The following is a 19,558-nucleotide window of genomic DNA, read 5'->3' on the forward strand; positions in this document are numbered from 1 at the left end:
CCATCAGCTCAGTATTTTACTAAATTCCTCCATCAGCTCAGTACGTTACTAAATTCCTCCATCAGCTCAGTATTTTACTAAATCCCTCCATCAGCTCAGTACGTTACTAAATTCCTCCATCAGCTCAGTATTTTACTAAATCCCTCCATCAGCTCAGTACGTTACTAAATTCCTCCATCAGCTCAGTACGTTACTAAATTCCTCCATCAGCTCAGTACGTTATTAAATTCCTCCATCAGCTCAGTATTTTACTAAATTCCTCCATCAGCTCAGTACGTTACTAAATTCCTCCATCAGCTCAGTATTTTACTAAATCCCTCCATCAGCTCAGTATGTTACTAAATTCCTCCATCAGCTCAGTACGTTACTAAATTCCTCCATCAGCTCAGTACGTTATTAAATTCCTCCATCAGCTCAGTATTTTACTAAATTCCTCCATCAGCTCAGTACGTTACTAAATTCCTCCATCAGCTCAGAATTTTACTAAATCCCTCCATCAGCTCAGTACGTTACTAAATTCCTCCATCAGCTCAGTACGTTACTAAATTCCTCCATCAGCTCAGTACGTTACTAAATTCCTCCATCAGCTCAGTATTTTACTAAATCCCTCCATCAGCTCAGTACGTTACTAAATCCCTCCATCAGCTCAGTACGTTACTAAATTCCTCCATCAGCTCAGTACGTTACTAAATTCCTCCATCAGCTCAGTACGTTACTAAATTCCTCCATCAGCTCAGTATTTTACTAAATTCCTCCATCAGCTCAGTACGTTATTAAATTCCTCCATCAGCTCAGTATTTTACTAAATTCCTCCATCAGCTCAGTACGTTATTAAATTCCTCCATCAGCTCAGTACGTTATTAAATTCCTCCATCAGCTCAGTATTTTACTAAATTCCTCCTTCATCTGTGACAAGAGGTTTCTTTCATAAGCTGAGAAATTTAAAGTTATTTTACATGCCATGATCAGGTGGCTAGTGAGCAAATAATAAATGGCTAAATAATATTCAACCCTATTAAGGATCGGCCTATTTTTTTTTCTCAGGCCCTGAAGCAAGTATTTGCATTTTCTTGGTACCATTTAAAAGGAAACACTTAGAGGTTTGTGGAAGACATGTAGGAGAATATAACACATTAGATCTGGTAAAGGATAATACAAAGAAAAAACAACTGTTTATTTTGTATTACTTTTGTACCATCATCTTTGAATTGCAGGAGAAAGGCTATAATGTATTATTCCAGCACAGGTGCAATTTATATATTGGCCACTAGATAGAAGCAGTGTATGTGCTAGTTTAAGTCTGATCCAATGAATCATTGCATTTCTATTCAAAGTTTTGTATCAAGACTGCCCAAATGTGCCTAATTGGTTTATTAATAACTTTTAGTGGTATTCTTTCACTATAATAGCTACTGTAAATTGGACAGTGCAGTTAGATTGACAAAAATTTAAGCTTTCTGCCAATATCAGATATGTCTATGTCCTGGGAAATGTTCTTGTTACTTACAACCTCATGCTAATCACATTAGCCTACGTTAGCTCAACCGTCCCGCAGGGGACCCACCAATCCTGAAGAAGAAATGACAATAATAAGTTATATTTTAATGCCAGCTAGCCTAGCTACAGTAGCTAACGTTCGCTAACAAATGCATTTTCTGTTTAGTACTGGCAAATAACACATTTAATTTTAAACCAGTAAACCCCATGAGATCCTTTCATGAAGGAGTTGCAGCAGTGCTACATTGTTATCAAGGAACAGCAACTTTGTTGCCTCATTTGTCAAGTAGACTATAAGGATCGGTGTCCCGCTAGCGGGATAACTTCCGGTGAAACTGGAGGGCGCGTAATTCAAATAAATTCTAATAGCTATTATGGATATTAAACATTTAGGTACGTACAAGTAAGTGTCTTATATCGTCTGAAAGCTTAAATTCTTGTTAATATAACTGCACTGTCTGATTTACAATAGCTATTACAGCGAAAACATGCCATGCGATTGTTTGAGGACAATGCCCCACATCAAAATATTCTTCCACCGGTACAGGTTTCATACATTCACATATAAAGATTAAATATTCACATACTTTTTGAAAATCTTCCTCTGATTTGTCATCCAAAGGGTCCCAGCTATAATATGTAGTGTCGTTTTGTTAGATAAAAATCATTTTTATATCCCAAAAAGTCTGTTTAGTTGGCACCATCAATTTGAGTAACCCACTCATTCAACTTGCAGAGAAAGAAATCTGAAAATGTACCCCTAAACTTTGTTTCAACAAGTCAAAATACATTTCTATTCACTCCTCAGACACCCTAAAATGTAATCAAACTATACTATTTATTTCGGAAAGATGTATGTTCAATATGAAACCGATTTTAGCAGGTTTCGCAACTTCGGCATGGTGCACAAAAACACAGATTTACAAGACTGTGTCCTCATTTCTTAATAGTTTTTGAAGTTACAAGCCTGAAACCTTGAACATAGACTGCTGACACCCTGTCGAAGCCATAGGAATTGCATCCAGGGAGCTATTTTACAATTGGACCTTTCTCTTGCATTTTCTAAGAGGTTCGTCTCTCAAAATATACAAATTCTGCGTGGTTTTTCTTTGGATTTTCTCCTACCATATATATTGTGCTATATTCTCCTACATTATTTTAACATGTCTACAAAATTCAAAGCGTTTTCTTTCCAATGGTACCAATTATAAGCATATCCTGGCTTCAGGGCCTGAGCAACAGGCAGTTTACCCTGGGTTAGGCCTAAGAAGCTCTAGCTACTTTGTTTCAACTCACAAAATACCTCATACATTGGTGTAACATATCACTAATCACAGTTTGAATCTGTTAATCATAGATTTACCAATCCATATTTAAAATTATGTGGTGCATCACATCTCTGATGAATTATAAACCTAGATTAGCTCTAACCCTATATTAATTTAAACCATGTTTGTGCAACCCACCCCTGTTCTCCCAAATGTTTCCTAAATAGTGAAGAGCCTACATTACTTGGAGATATAGTCTGCCAGTGTTAGAGAAAGTAGTGCAGGTACTGTTCACTTTATCCTGCTCAGAAAGTAGTGCAGGTACTGTTCACTTTATCCTGCTCAGAAAGTAGTGCAGGTACTGTTCACTTTATCCTGCTCAGATTGCGGACAGTAGGGTTTGTTTACAGACATAAGGGGGCCAGTCTGGTCTGACACATGTTTAAATGTGCAATTACAGTAACTATTTAAGTGGACAGTTTAACATTCTCCTCAAGTGAGGTGATTATGGTTGAATGCTGGGGGCCTGATTGGCTCATGTCTGTTATGGCTTGAACCAGTGGTGAGGCTTCACTCAGAGAGGAGTAACCATGCACCAACACACTGCTAAGGCTCCGGAAGTAGGTTACTGTGCCTCCTCTTGATCCACTAAATGTTGTATTTTTTGCCTTAAAGGACCATGGCAGCATGTTTGGGTTCCTACAGACATTGGGGCCCAGAGCAAGGTCCCCAAGGAAAGACAGAGATGCTGAGACAGTAGTGGTAGCCCAGAATGACAGCTACACCCAACGCACTTCCCTCTTTAACCAGGAAGTACTACAGGTAGGAACCAATCACCTTTCTCTTTAACCAGGAAGTACTACAGGTAGGAACCAATCACCTTTCTCTTTAACCAGGAAGTACGACAGGTAAGAACCAATCACCTGCCTCTTTAACCAGGAAGTACTACAGGTAGGAACCAATCATCCTTAAAGGGACAGTACCCTCAGCAACCACAGTCAAACTAATGTTTTTAGTTCATAACACATGGTCAATAGATTGATTTGATTAGTGTTTTCATGTTGGTTAATACATGCCTGATCAGCTTGAGCAAGCACTGCAGTAATGGGTTGGCAGAAAAACAAGCATCATGTCAGGGAGAAGGAATGGAGACCTTGTCCCATAATCCTTAGAGCAGAACAGAATGTTGAGTTATTTAGATTCTGTCCCGAGTATGAGCTATGAAGCGCAGGAGGGAAGTCAAGGAGGAGGGGGAGGTCTGGGAGAAGAGTAGAGAGGGGGAGAAGGGGAGAGGCAATGGGAGGAAGAAGAGGAGGGGTGATGGGAGGGGCGGTAGTGAGGGAACAGCCAAAAGGGAAGAAATTATTTGTGGATGACATCATTGTCTGGCTCCATGTCTTCATGCCTCCTGAAGAGTAACCCTAACCCTAACCCAGTACACAACAACCAGCCAGCCAACCAGGCAGAACAACACTAACCCAGTACAGAACAACCAGCCACCCAACCAGGCAGAACAACACTAACCCAGTACAGAACAACCAGCCAGCCAACCAGGCAGAACAACCCTAACCCAGTACACAACAACCAGCCAGCCAACCAGGCAGAACAACACTAACCCAGTACACAACAACCAGCCAGCCAACCAGGCAGAACAACCCTAACCCAGTACACAACAACCAGCCAGCCAACCAGGCAGAACAACACTAACCCAGTACACAACAACCAGCCAGCCAACCAGGCAGAACAACCCTAACCCAGTACACAACAACCAGCCAGCCAACCAGGCAGAACAACCCTAACCCAGTACACAACAACCAGCCAGCCAACCAGGCAGAACAACACTAACCCAGTACAGAACAACCAGCCACCCAACCAGGCAGAACAACACTAACCCAGTACAGAACAACCAGCCACCCAACCAGGCAGAACAACACTAACCCAGTACAGAACAACCAGCCAGCCAACCAGGCAGAACAACACTAACCCAGTACAGAATAACCAGCCAGCCAACCAGGCAGAACAACACTAACCCAGTACAGAACAACCAGCCAGCCAACCAGGCAGAACAACACTAACCCAGTACAGAACAACCAGCCACCCAACCAGGCAGAACAACACTAACCCAGTACAGAACAACCAGCCACCCAACCAGGCAGAACAACACTAACCCAGTACAGAATAAACAGCCACCCAACCAGGCAGAACAACACTAACCCAGTACAGAACAACCAGCCAGCCAACCAGGCAGTACAGAACAACCAGCCAACCAATCAGGCAGTCTTCAGCTGGTCTATCTCTCGTGGCAGTTTGCCTGTGTGTCTCGTGGCAGGCTGTCTGTCTGCCTGCCTTTCTGGGTCTATTTAAAATAGCCTGTCTGTCTCTTGGTTGCTCTGTAAATAATCTCAGCTTTCTGCAACTCACTTCCGTGGTAGAGAGGAACTAGAGGAATAGGGTATTACAAGATTCAGTTCAGCATAATTGGTTATTGGATACATTGTCATCGTTACTGTAGCCAATTATAACTGTTTCCTGTCTACCTGACCTGTTCGGTTGCTAGGCTACCAGTGATACATTGGTCCTTAGCAACCTTGGCTTATAGAACTTTGATGGGGTCAAATGATTAATAAATTACAGAAATCCATGTGGAAAAGTTGCATATATCAGCTTCCCATGCTTTGTGGGTGTAAAAAATAGCTAGATTTGGATCGACAGGACATTGTTTTTATTATCAGGTCAAAACAGGAAGCAGCAGGAAGAAACAAAGAAACATAACTTCCTGTGCGAGGTCATTATGGTCTGTATGCTATGGAGGAGATGAGCAGAGGCCTGGTTAGGAGGGGAGCAGAGGAGGCCTGGTTAGGAGGACAGGCCTGGTTTGAAGGGGAGGCCTGGTTAGGAGGGGAGGCCTGGTTTGAAGGGGAGGCCTAGTTAGGAGGGGAGGCCTGGTTAGGAGAAGAGCAGAGGAGGCCTGTTTAGGAGGGGTGCAGAGGAGGCCTGTTGAGGAGGGGTGCAGAGGAGGCCTGGTTAGGAGGGGAGGCCTGGTTTGGAGGGGAGGCCTGGTTAGGAGGAGAGGCCTGGTTAGGAGAAGAGCAGAGGAGGCCTGGTTAGGAGAAGAGCAGAGGAGGCATGGTTAGGAGGGGAGGCCTGGTTAGGAGAAGAGCAGAGGAAGCCTGGTTTGGAGGGGAGGCCTGGTCAGGAGGGGAGGCCTGGTTAGGAGAAGAGCAGAGGAGGCCTGGTCAGGAGGGGAGGCCTGTTTAGGAGAAGAGCAGAGGAGGCCTGGTTAGGAGTGGAGCAGAGGAGGCCTGGTTAGGAGGGGAGGCCTGGTTAGGAGGAGAGGCCTGGTTAGGAGGAGAGGCCTGGCCAGGAGGGGGAGAAGCAGAGACCTGGTTAGAGGAGCACAGCAATACCTCCATGTCACTACACGTCTCCAGGGAGCTCTTACATTTAAAGACTCCTCTCTCTGAGGAGAGATGACATCATATTTTAATGTTATGCAAATACGCTTTTGTGGTTTCCAAGTGATTTCAGGTTTTGATGGTAAGTTGACATGAAAGTCGTAGACGAGCCCAAAGAGATACAGTATCATGTTTTGTTTCATTCTGTGGTCAAGCCCTTCGTTAGAGCACTTCACTAGAGCCTTTCACTCAAAGTACTCCTTAGAAGTCTGCAAGAGACCTCTAGCTGTTTCACTGGAGTTGTGAAGGTGAATTATAGGGTACTTCCCAAATGGCACTAATAGGGTGTCATTTGGGTTTCATTGTCATCTGTTTAACCATCATCTCTTACCACCATCTCTCTCCCTAGCCCTGAGACACTATAATAACAGCACCATGTAGATGGACTCTTTGTGTTACGATCAGAGTGAAACTGACCATTAACCATAATGCTTTAAATGATCCATATGATTACTGTGCCGTTGGTGGGCTTCTGACAGCTACAGGCAGTTACAGATACATTTCACACCAAACTGTAGTGTTCTTCAGTTCCTAGAGTCTGGCCACCTGACTCAGGCCGCTGTTCTCTCCAGGAAGGACAGCAGTTCAGAAAGAGGAATCTGCGTCCCAAATTGCACCCATTCCATATGGGCCTTGGTCCAATTGCACCCTATTCCCTATGGGCCCTGGTCAAATGGCACCCTATTCCCTATGGGCCCTGGTCAAATGGCACCCTATTCCCTATGGGCCCTGGTCAAATGGCACCCTATTCCTCATGGGCCCTGGTCAAATGGCACCCTATTCCTTATGGGCCCTGGTCAAATGGCACCCTATTCCTTATGGGCCCTGGTCAAATGGCACCCTATTCCTTATGGGCCCTGGTCAAATGGCACCCTATTCCTTATGGGCCCTGGTCAAATGGCACCCTATTCCTTATGGGCCTTGGTCCAATTGCACCCTATTCCCTATGGGCCCTGGTCAAATGGCACCCTATTCCTTATGGGCCCTGGTCAAATAGCATCCTAGTCCCTATGGGCCCTGGTCAAATAGCACCCTAGTCCCTATGGGCCCTGGTCAAGCCAGCATGTTACATGTGCAACAAGAGGGAAAAAAACTCTAGACCACCTTTATTCCACACACAGTGATACGTACAAAGCTCTCCCTTGTCCTCCATTTGCTAAATCTGACCATAATTATATCCTCCTGATTCCAGCTTAAAAGCAAAAACTAAAGCAGGAAGTACCAGTGACTCGCTCAATACGGAAGTGGTCAGATGACATGGATGCTAAGCTACAGGACTGTTTTGCTAACACAGATTTGAATATATTCCAGGACTCATCCGATGGCATTGAGGAGTCAGCTTCATCAATAAGTGCATTGATGACTTTGTCCCCACAGTGACCGTACGTACATACCCTGACCAGAAGCCATGGATTATAGGCAACATTCGCACTGAGCTAAAGGGTAGAGCTGCCGCTTTCAAGTAACGGGACGCTAACCCGAACGCTTATAAGAAATACAGGACTAAGATTGAATCCGACTACACCGGCTCCGATGCTCGTTGGATTAGCAGGGCTTGCAAACTATTACGGACTACAAAAGGAAGCTCAGCAGACCATCATCCCAGAAACCCTAGACCCACTCCAATTTGCATACATCCCCAACAGATCCACAGATGATGTAATCTCTATTGCACTCCACACTGCCCTTTCCCACTTCGACTAAAGGGACACCTATGTGAGAATGCTATTCATTGACTATAGCTCAGCGTTCAACACCATAGTGCCCTCAAAGCTCATCACTAAGCTAAGGACCCTGGGACTAAACACCTCCCTCTGCAACTGGATCCTGGACTTCCTGACTGGCCGCCCCCAGGACCTAAGGGTAGGCAACAACACATCTGCCACATTGATCCTCAACACGCGACCCCTCAGTGGTTCATGCTTAGTCCCCTCCTCTACTCCCTGTTTACCCATGACTGCGTGGCCCAGCACGACTCCAACACCATCATTAAGTTTGCTGACGACAACGGTGGTAGGCCTGATCACAGACACGATGAGACAGCCTATAGGGAGGTCTAGAGAGAGACCTAGAAGTGTGGTGCCAACTCTAATTTTTCTTAAAACTGCATTGTTGATTAAGGGCTTGTAAGTAAGCATTTCATGGTTAGGTCTACACCTGTTGTATTCGGCGCATATGACAAATACTATTTGATTTGATTGTTTTTGTTGTTTTCTTCTTGGTAGCAGCCTCTGAGGTGCAGGGTTGAGTAGCCGGGTGGTAGCCGGTTTGTGATGGCTGTTTCACAGTCTGATGGCTTTGAGAAAGAGGTTGTTTTTCAGTCTCTCTGTCCCAGCTTTGAGGAACCTGTACTGACAATGCAGTAATCTAACCTAACAATTCCACAACTACTACCTTATACACACAAGTGTAAAGGGATAAAGAATATGTACATAAAGATGTATGAATGAGTGATGGTACAGAACGGCATAGGCAAGATGCAGTAGATGGTATCGAGTACAGTATATACATATGACATGAGTAATGTAGGGTATGTAAACAAAGTGGCAAAGTTTAAAGTGGCTAGTGATACATGTATTACATAAAGATGCAGTAGATGATATAGAGTACAGTATATACATATACATACGAGATTAGAAATGTAGGGTATGTAAACATTATATTAAGTGGCATTGTTTAAAGTGGCTAGTGACACATTTTTTACATCAATTCCCATTATTAAAGTGGCTGGAGTTGAGTCAGTATGTTGGCAGCAGCCACTCAATGTTAGTGGTGGCTGTTTAACAGTCTGATGGCCTTGATATAGAAGCTGTTTTCAGTCTCTCGGTCCCTGCTCTGATGCACCTGTACTGACCTTGCCTTCTGGATGATAGCAGGTGAACAGGGAATGGCTCGGGTGGTTGTTGTCCTTGATGCTCTTTATGGCCTTCCTGTGACATCGGGTGGTGTAGGTGTCCTGGAGGGCAGGTAGTTTGCCCCCGGTGATGCGTTGTGCAGACCTCACTACCCTCTGGAGAGCCTTATGGCTGTGTGTGGAGCAGTTGCCGTACCAAGCGGTGATATAGCCCGACAGGATGCTCTCGATTGTGCATCTGTAGAAGTTTGTTAGTGGTTTTGACTCCTGAGGTTGAAGAGGCGCTGCTGCGACTTCTTCACAACGCTGTCTGTGTGGGTGGAGCAATTCAGTTTGTCCGTGATGTGTACGCCGAGGAACTAAAACTTACTACCCTCTCCACTACTGTCCCGTCGATGTGGATAGGGGGGTGCTCCCTCTGCTGTTTCCTGAAGTCCACAATCATCTCCTTTGTTTTGTTGACGTTGAGTGTGAGGTTATTTTCCTGACACCACACTCCGAGGGCCCTCACCTCCTCCCTGTAGGCCATCTCGTCGTTGTTGGTAATCAAGCCTACTACTGTAGTGTCGTCCGCAAACTTGATGATTGAGTTGGAGGCGTGCATGGCCACGCTGTCGTGGGTGAACAGGGAGTACAGGAGAGGGCTGAGAACGCACCCTTGTGGGGCCCCAGTGTTGAGGATCAATGGGGTGGAGATGTTGTTACCTACCCTCACTACCTGGGGGCGGCCCGTCAGGAAATCCAGTACCCAGTTGCACAGGATGTGGTCGAGACCCAGGGTCTCAAGCTTGATGACGAGTTTAGAGGATACTATGGTGTTAAATGCTGAGCTGTAGTCGATGAACAGCATTCTCACATAAGTATTCCTCTTGTCCAGATGGGTTGGGGCAGTATGCAGTGTGGTTGCGATTGCGTTGTCTGTGGACCTATTGGGGCGGTAAGCAAATTGGAGTGGGTCTAGGGTGTCAGGTAGGGTGGAGGTGATATGGTCCTTGACTAGTCTCTCAAATCACTTCATGATGACAGAAGTGAGTGCTACGGGGCGGTAGTCATTTAGTTCAGTTACCTTAGCTTTCTTGGGAACAGGAACAATGGTGGCCCTCTTGAAGCATGTGGGAACAGCGGACTGGGATAAGGATTGATTGAATATGTCCGTAAACACACCAGCCAGCTGGTCTGTGCATGCTCTGAGGACGCGGCTGGGGATGCTGTCTGGGCCTGCAGCCTTGCGAGGGTTAACACGTTTAAATGTTTTACTCATGTCGGCTGCAGTGAAGGAGAATCCGGAGGTTTTGGTAGCGGGCCGAGTCAGTGGCACTGTATTGTCCTCAAAGCGAGCAAAAAAAGTTATTTAGTCTGTCTGGGAGCAAGACATCCTGGTCCGCGACGGGGCTGGTTTTCTTTATGTAATCCATGATTGACTGTAGACCCTGCCACATACCTCTAGTGTCTCAGCCATTGAATTGCGACTCTACTTTGTCTCTATACTGACGCTTAGCTTGTTTGATTACCTTGCGGAGGGAAGAGCTACACTGTTTGTATTCGGTCATGTTTCCGGTCACCTTTCCCTGATTAAAAGCAGTGGTTCGCGCTTTCAGTTTCGCGCGAATGTTGCCATAAATCCACGGTTTCTGTTTTGGGAATGTTTTAATCGTTGCTGTGGGTATAACATCACCGATGCACTTTCTAATGAACTTGCTCACCGAATCAGCGTATTCGTCAATGTTCAACCTAGCAGGTGTATTTGATATGCATGGTGAGAGAGAAGTGAAACATTTCCAAAATGACAAGAGGAACCCCCTATTGGATGGGCACGGGTGGGGGGTGCTACCTACCCATTCGTGGACCCCTTGCACCCTCCTAAAGTCATTCAAAACCATTTGAAAAATGTGCTCCTCGTAACCCGTTCCAATCACTAAGCGCACAGCTGTCCATTTGCAATATGTTGGGCATTTACCATCATGAATTTGACATGCTCAAAAATACTGCAGAAATGCAAAATTGACTGGCCCAATGAACTCAGGATGGCCGGGCAGTGATAGTGGTTCCTCTCCATCGCTCGTTGTGTTGATTTCATCGTGTCCATTTGGTGATGTTTTTTCAATGTTGAGTCTTATTGCAAATGCACAAAAGTCAGCAACCAAGTGAGCTTCCATCAGTTAATAAGATATCATTCTACCACCAAACTGATACAAACTGACACCAAACCCACTTTGTCCCACTCGGTTAGAAGCCAACTATCACATATTTCAGAGCAGGCCCAAAATTCACAGCACCTTCTATTTAAACCATAATAAAAACATAAAACACGTAGTCATGTTCTAGCTGCGGGTCCAGTTCTGACATTATGTGTAGGTGTAATGGCTTTCTTCCGTCAAAGGAGAGGAGGACCAAAACGCAGCGTGGTTAGAGTTCATGGTGTTTAATAAGAGAAACTAAACATGAACACAATTACAAAATAACAAACGTGGCAAAGCCCGAAACAGTCCTATCTGGTGCAGAGAACACAAAGACAGGAAACAACCACCCACAAACCCCAACACAAAACAGTCCTATCAGGTGCAGAGAACACAAAGACAGGAAACAACCACCCACAAACCCCATCACAAAACAGTCCTATCTGGTGCAGAGAACACAAAGACAGGAAACAACCACCCACAAACCCCAACACAAAACAGTCCTATCTGGTGCAGAGAACACAAAGACAGGAAACAGCCACCCACAAACCCCAACACAAAACAGTCCTATCTGGTGTAGAGAACACAAAGACAGGAAACAACCACCCACAAACCCCCAACACAAAACAGGCTACCTAAATATGGTTCCCAATCAGAGACAATGACTAACACCTGCCTCTGATTGAGAACCATATCAGTCCATACATGGAAACGGACAAACTTGACACACAACATAGAATGCCCACCCAGCTCACGTCCTGACCAACACTAAAACAAGGAAAACACAACATAACTATGGTCAGAACGTGACAGTAGGTCTAGCTGAGGCGACCCCGAATCCCGAGTTTCGGCTCAATAGGTCATTAAGAGCCCGAGCAGCGACCTTAATTGGTGCTGAAAATCCACTTTTCCGGGCATTGCTACAGGGTCCTTGAATGAGCTATTGGACAGAAACGTTAGGGTCTATGGGCCGAGGCGGTTTCAACACACCTAGTCTTGTGACTCTGGGACTTTTCTAAATGTCGTCATTTTCGCGATGGTCAAAATGAATTGAAGTTATTGCAAATGTACAAGGCTGTTTCTTGGCCTGAGAACCACCTAGAACCACATAATTCACTGTGCACAACCAACTTAAGACCTATGACAGGTTTATAAAGTTTCAGAGCTCTTGGTTTTATGGTTATTTGATGGTTCGAACGCAGGTAACTATTGCAGGCTCTGTGTGTCACGTTCTGAGTTAGTTTCTTATGTCTTTGTTTTAGTATGGTCAGGGCGTGAGTTGGGTGGGTTGTCTATGTTCCTTTTTCTATGTGGTATTTTTGTGTTTGGCCTGGTATGGTTCTCAATCAGAGGCAGGTGTCGTTCGTTGTCTCTGATTGAGAATCATACTTATGTTACGGGGCGTGAATGAGGACCCAAAAGCGAATCAACTTAAACAGAGCTTCTTTAATTACCAAACATAGGTAGGCTCAGATGGACCGGCAGATTCCGACAGGACAGGACAAGGTTACAGCAAACATGACGACAGTCTGGTTCAGGCATGAATGACACAAACAAACAAGAATCCGACAAGGACAGGAGCAGAAACAGAGAGAGATATAGGGACCTAATCAGAGGGAAAAAAGGGAACAGGTGGGGAACGGGGTGAATGGGTAGTTAGAGGAGACAAGGGACAGCTGGGGGAAAGCGGGGGAGAAAAGGTAACCTAACACGACCAGCAGAGGGAGACAGGGTGAAGGGAAAGGACAGAGACAAGACAACATGACAGTACATGACAACTTAGGTAGCCTTTTCCCACCTGTGTGGGTGATTGTTTCCTGTTTTGTGTATTCACCGTACAGGACTGTTTCGTTTCGTTCGTTCTCGTTATTTTGTTGTTGTGTTTATGGTAATAAATTATCAATATGGACACTTTCCACGCTGCACATTGGTCCTCCTCTTCTTCCACAACAGACGATTGTTACAGAATCACCACCCACCAAAGGACCAAGCAGCGTGGTATCGGGCAGCAGCAGAAATCTCCAGACTCCTGGACATGGGAGGAGATACTTGACGGCAAGGGACCCTGGGCACAGGCTGGGGAATATCGCCGCCCCAAGGCAGAGCTGGAGGCAGCGAAAGCCGAGAGGCGCCATTATGAGGAGCTAGTACGGCAGCGCGGCTGGGACGAGAGGCAGCCCCCCAATTTTGGGGAAGAAGGCACACGGGGAGTGTGGCAAAGTCAGGTAGGAGACCTGCGCCAACTCCCCGTGCTTACCGTGGAGAGAGGTGGACAGGGAAGGCACCGTGTTATGCCGTGAGGCGCACGGGGTCCCCGGTGCGCAGGCATAGCCCGGTGCGTTACATCGCAGCGCCTCGTATCGGCCGGGCTAGAGTGGGCATCGAGCCAGGTGCCATGAAGCCGGCTCAGAGCATCTGGTCTCCAGTGCGTCTCCTCGGGCCGGGGTACATGGCAACAGCCCAACGCATGGTGTCTCCGGTTCGCCAGCACAGCCCAGTGCGGTCTATTCCACCTCGCCGCACTGGCCTGGCTACGGGGAGTATCCAGCCAGGTAGGGTTGTGCAGGCTCGGTGCTTGAGACCTCCAGTGTGCCTCCACAGTCTGGTGCCTCCTCCACGCACCAGCCCTCCGGTGGCAGCCCCCCGCACCAGGCTGTCTCATTGATATTGCGCATTGATATTCCTCTTCTTCCACGACAGACGATCGTTACACTGTGTGTCTGTAAGCCCCACACTGTGTCACTCCACATTGACTGTGTGTACGATAGATAAATGGCTAGTTCTATTTTTACACTGTAGGTTCATGTACTTTGACATGAAGCAGTCAAATTAGCATTGTATTACCGTTTTTTTTTACCTTTAATCCCAGAAAATGGGCATCAACTCAAAGAGCGTTGAGGCCTCGATGCCATCTTGTTTCTGGGTTAAAAGTACATTTGGTCAAACCTATGCTCACCGAGTTTCGTCTTCGAAGTCTTTTACGTTTACGACAAATGTGCATTTGGTGATATTTTGTCCATTTGCAATAAGAAGCCAGTTGCCATCTGGTGGAATTTTCAAGTACAGCAGAAAAATGTCAACATTTTTAAAAATTGTGGAAACCAAACGTCCGAGAGACTTTGATGACTCCCCGAAGACCGGGCCCTGGGGGATGACTTGAGGCCATCGGCCTATTTTAATAACATTAGAGGACGTCTAGTAAGGGACTGTACATCTGCAATATGGAGATCTTCATCAACCATATGGGAACTGCCACCCTTATGTAGGAAATTTAACAAGCACAGAAAAGGACTGTTGATTGGCTGAGAGAAATTGATGATAAAAATATTGCGGGGACTGTTTTGTTAGATTTCAGTGCGGCTTTTAACAATATCAATTGTAGTTTGAGCTGGAAAAAAATATATGTTATATTTTACACCCCCTACTATATTGTGGATATTGTGGATAAAGAGTAACATGTCTAACAGAACACAGAAGGTGTTATTTAATGGAAGCCTCAACATAATCCAGGTAGAATCAGGAATTCCCCAGGGCAGCTATCTCGGCCCCCAACTTTTCTCAATCTTTACTAACGACATGCCAATGGCTTTGAGTAAAGCCATTGTGTCTATGTATGCGGCTGACTCAACACTATACATACCAGCTACTATGGCGACTTAAATGACTGCAACCCTTAAACAAAGAGCTGCAGTTATTCAGAATGGATTGCAAGGAATAAATTAGCCCTAAATATTTATAAAACTAAAAGCATTGTATTTGGGAAAAATCATTCATAAACCTCAACTACATCTTACAATAAATATAATAGATACGCAGCACCAAGTCATTACACATTTACAGACAGACAACATGAAAAACTACAGGTAATCTAATAAAAAAAACATAGAATTCACAAGAGTATAACAAAATCATAAAACAGCAAATTAAAAACATTGACAGGTCAGTGAATCAGCCTCAAAATACGTCATCAGTGATTTAAAAACACCCTAGTCTAACCTACTGTCTGTGTCTAACCTGCAGGAGGGTAGAGGGTTAATCAGAGCCCAGCACCCCGGCAACTCTAAGATCCAGGACTTCTTGATTCGGCTGGAGGAGTTATGGGAGGAGCTAAGGAGACGACATCACAGGAACCAGGTCTACCTGCAGGCAGGGGAGGAGATGAGCTTTAGGGTAAGACCCTTCTTCTAGAGTCTAGACCGATGTTGACCCTGCAGTTAACCTCTCCTATCAGACAGTACATCTCTGACCCTTCTTCTAGAGTCTAGACCGACGTTGACCCTGCAGTTAACCTCTCCTATCAGACAGTACATCTCTGACCCTTCTTCTAGAGTCTAGACCGATGTTGACCCTGCAGTTCTACCCCCCCCCCCCCCCCCCCATCCTCTCTCCTCCCAGACAGTACATCTCCTCCAGGCCTTGGGTAGTATAGAAGCCTGGTTGGAGGCAGCAGAGCTGTCCATGTCGAACTCCCAGTTGGCAGTAGACCCAGAGACCATGAGGCTGGCTGAGAGAGACAGCTGCCTGCTCCAGACAGAGATGTCCTGCCGGGGAATGGAGCTAACAGCACTCAGACAGGAGATGGACAGGCTGGGTGGTCAGCGGGAGGGTCAGTGCCCAGGATACCCCAACACTGAGGGCCTTCAGGTGCCACAACACCACACACAGGTCCTCCCAGATCTTATGGACCAGGTGGAGAGAAAGTGAGTACCCAGGGTGGAGAGGGGGAGAGAGAGAGAGAGAGAGAGAGGGAGAGTGGGGGAGAGAGAGAGAGAGAGGGGGGGGGGGGAGGGGGAGAGAGAGAGGGGGGAGTGAGAGAGGGGGAGAGAGAGAGAGAAAGAGAGAGAGAGAGAGAGATTAATGTACCCTAAGTGACGTCTCCTCTTGAATCCTGACTGGAGTTTCACCCACAGGTTGTCTATGTGTTCGGACCAAGGGTCCCATCCTCTCACAAGGCTAGATTACCCCTTCACTAGCACCCAGGAAGTGAACCACATCAGACTACTCTGAGTCACCATTACAAAGACATTTGGTTTTGCACGGGTGGTGTTTTATCTTCAATAATTTATATTTCATATAACTTGTAAATATATATCTCAGTACAGTACGCTGGTTCTATTGTTTATGTATTCCTCTTAGTGTGTGTTCATCTTAGTGAGGTGGAAAGCAGTGACCTGTTATGTTCCAGAATGTTCCAGAACCAATGACCATCTAAGAGATCCACTCCACCGACATATACAATGATGTCATCATAACCAACAGTTGGAGACAGAGAGAGGGGGGAGAGCAGAGAGAGAGAGAGGGGGGAGAGAGAGAATGGTAGAGAGATGTGGGTAGAGAGGATGGTAGAGAGAGGGGGGAGAGAGAGAGAATGGTAGAGAGGGGGAGAGAGAGAAGAGAGCAGAGAGAGGGGGAGGAGCAGAGAGAGAGAGAGAGAGGGGGTAGAGAGAGAAGAGAGCAGAGAGAGGGGGAGACAGAGAGAGGTGGTAAAGAGAGAGAGGGGGGGCAGAGAGAGAGAGAGGGGGGAGAGAGAGAATGGTTGGGGGAGAGTGAGAAGAGAGCAGAGAGAGGGGAGACAGAGAGAGGAGGTAGAGGAGAAAGAAAGGGTCCAGAAAGGAACATAAATTCAACATCCCAATCTGGCTATAAATACTTGCATCAGTTACAGAACCCTTTGCCCTCTATGGTTGTCAGGTCTGGGGTCCACTCACCAACCCACAAAACACCAGATTGAAACTCTGCGTGCAGAAATCTTCAAAAAGATCCTCCGTGTACAACGTAGAACACCAATTAATGCATACAGAGCAGAATCAGGCCGATACCCGCTAATTATAAAAACATCCAGAAAAGAGACGCCCACAAAATGAGGTGGAAACTGAGCTGCCTTCACTTCCTAACCTCCTGCCAAATGTATGACCATATTAGAGACACATATTTCACTCCACAGACCCACAAATAATTAGAAAACAAACCCAATTTTGATCTTGGTGCTTGGTGTCTTTAACAGTCTGGCTCTATGTGTTAATAGACAGGAGGCTTGGTATCATTAACAGTCTGGCTCTATGTGTTAATAGACAGGAGGCTTGGTATCTTTAACAGTCTGGCTCTATGTGTTAATAGACAGGAGGCTTGGTGTCTTCATCAGTCTGGCTCTATGTGTTAATAGACAGGAGGCTTGGTATCTTTAACAGTCTGGCTCTATGTGTTAATAGACAGGAGGCTTGGTATCTTTAACAGTCTGGCTCTATGTGTTAATAGACAGGAGGCTTGGTGTCTTTAACAGTCTGGCTCTATGTGTTAATAGACAGGAGGCTTGGTGTCTTTAACAGTCTGGCTCTATGTGTTAATAGACAGGAGGCTTGGTGTCTTCAACAGTCTGGCTCTATGTGTTAATAGACAGGAGGCTTGGTGTCTTCAACAGTCTGGCTCTATGTGTTAATAGACAGGAGGCTTGGTGTCCTTAAACTCTGGCTCTATGTGTTAATAGACAGGAGGCTTGGTGTCCTTAAACTCTGGCTCTATGTGTTAATAGACAGGAGGCTTGGTGTCTTCAACAGTCTGGCTCTATGTGTTAATAGACAGGAGGCTTGGTGTCTTCATCAGTCTGGCTCTATGTGTTAATAGACAGGAGGCTTGGTGTCTTTAACAGTCTGGCTCTATGTGTTAATAGACAGGAGGCTTGGTGTCTTCAACAGTCTGGCTCTATGTGTTAATAGACAGGAGGCTTGGTGTCTTTAACAGTCTGGCTCTATGTGTTAATAGACAGGAGGCTTGGTGTCTTCAACAGTCTGGCTCTATGTGTTAATAGACAGGAGGCTTGGTGTCTTTAACAGTCTGGCTCTATGTGTTAATAGACAGGAGGCTTGGTGTCTTCAACAGTCTGGCTCTATGTGTTAATAGACAGGAGGCTTTGTGTCCTTAATCTCTGTCTCTATGTGTTAATAGACAGGAGGCTTGGTGTCCTTAAACTCTGGCTCTATGTGTTAATAGACAGGAGGCTTGGTGTCTTCAACAGTCTGGCTCTATGTGTTAATAGACAGGAGGCTTGGTGTCTTCAACAGTCTGGCTCTATGTGTTAATAGACAGAGAGACTGAAGTCTAATACACAGCCAGAGCCTAAAGCATCTACCACCCCCACCACAAACTGACTGGCCTTTATTGTAGGTTAAGTGTTGAATGTTGCTGTACTCTGTGTCACCAGGTACCAACGTGTCCAGACCGCGTTGACCCAGCAGAGTTCGTCGCTGCAGGACACCAGGATGCTGACAGAGTTTCTGGAGCGGGTGGAGCTAGAGGAGAGGGTGGAGCTAGAGGAGACCCAGAAGGCCAGGGGGAGGGGCTACAGCAGTAACCTTGGACAGGTGAGGCACAGAGTTTTACCTGCATGAAGTCACACCACACAACATACTACCTTAGGTACCGAGGGTAAAACACCTCCTGTGTTTGTCTCCCAGCCTCTCCACGGTGAGATCAGCTCAGCTCTTACCCTGCTGGGTGATGGGTGTGGAAGCGGTGGTGGGGAGCCAATGATGGAGCCGCTGGGAAACCCTGTAGAGGAGCTGCAGGAGGCAGTGGAGATGTTGAATGACACGGTCAGAGAGAGAGGACGATCACAGAATCACATCCATGATCAAGCCATCCAGACTATGATCCGACAGGTAGGACGGCCCCGGAGGACTGACAGGTTCTGGTATTGTGAAGGTCCAGTGGTTGGCCTCACATCTACTGTACAGTATCCATGGCAACATGGTTGTTGCAGAAGAACAGTGAAAACTGTTTCCTTTAATTTGTTTACTTGACAGAATAAACCAATCCCATGACTGACCCTAGTCTCCCTCTGCTGTCCCAGCTGGCTGTGCTGTCAGTGCGTGTGGAGGACAGTCTGTGCTGCAGTAGAAAGCTGAACCAGGAACTCCTACAGAGAGAGAAAGACATGGCCATGCGCTGTGAACCAGAACAATGTGGACTAGAGGGACTGAAGGAACAGCAAGAAAACCTAGAGGTGAGGGGGGGGGGGGCTAGAGGAACAGCAAGACCACCTAGAGGTGAGGGGGGGGGGGGGGCTAGAGGGACAGCAAGACCACCTAGAGGTGAGGGGGGGGGGGCTAGAGGAACAGCAAGACCACCTAGAGGTGAGGGGGGGGGGGCTAGAGGAACAGGAAGACCACCTAGAGGTGAGGGGGGGGGGGGGGGGGGGCTAGAGGAACAGCAAGACCACCTAGAGGTGAGGGGGGGGGGGGGGGCTAGAGGAACAGCAAGACCACCTAGAGGTGAGGGGGGGGGGGGGGGCTAGAGGGACAGCAAGACCAC

The 19,558-nt window shown here is 46.4% G+C and overlaps 1 protein-coding gene across 7 annotated transcripts in view; it reads left to right on the top strand.

Annotated features, from left to right (window-relative positions):
* The window catches only part of LOC110491220, a 95,411-nt gene that overhangs the window by 30,279 nt on the left and 45,574 nt on the right, over positions 1 to 19,558 (top strand). For 5 of the 7 annotated variants that reach the window (XM_036945894.1, XM_036945893.1, XM_036945895.1 and 2 more), the window contains exons 2-7: positions 3,441 to 3,587; positions 15,272 to 15,421; positions 15,647 to 15,951; positions 18,450 to 18,609; positions 18,703 to 18,906; positions 19,098 to 19,250. In XM_036945894.1, the coding sequence (XP_036801789.1) occupies positions 3,441 to 3,587; positions 15,272 to 15,421; positions 15,647 to 15,951; positions 18,450 to 18,609; positions 18,703 to 18,906; positions 19,098 to 19,250 (1,119 nt within the window). The remainder of the gene's footprint in view (positions 1 to 3,440; positions 3,588 to 15,271; positions 15,422 to 15,646; positions 15,952 to 18,449; positions 18,610 to 18,702; positions 18,907 to 19,097; positions 19,251 to 19,558) is intronic. The other 2 variants (XM_036945899.1, XM_036945898.1) reach the window with 2 other exon arrangements.

This window comes from Oncorhynchus mykiss, chromosome 16, assembly GCF_013265735.2.
Source record: "Oncorhynchus mykiss isolate Arlee chromosome 16, USDA_OmykA_1.1, whole genome shotgun sequence".
NCBI classification, from domain to species: domain Eukaryota; kingdom Metazoa; phylum Chordata; class Actinopteri; order Salmoniformes; family Salmonidae; genus Oncorhynchus; species Oncorhynchus mykiss.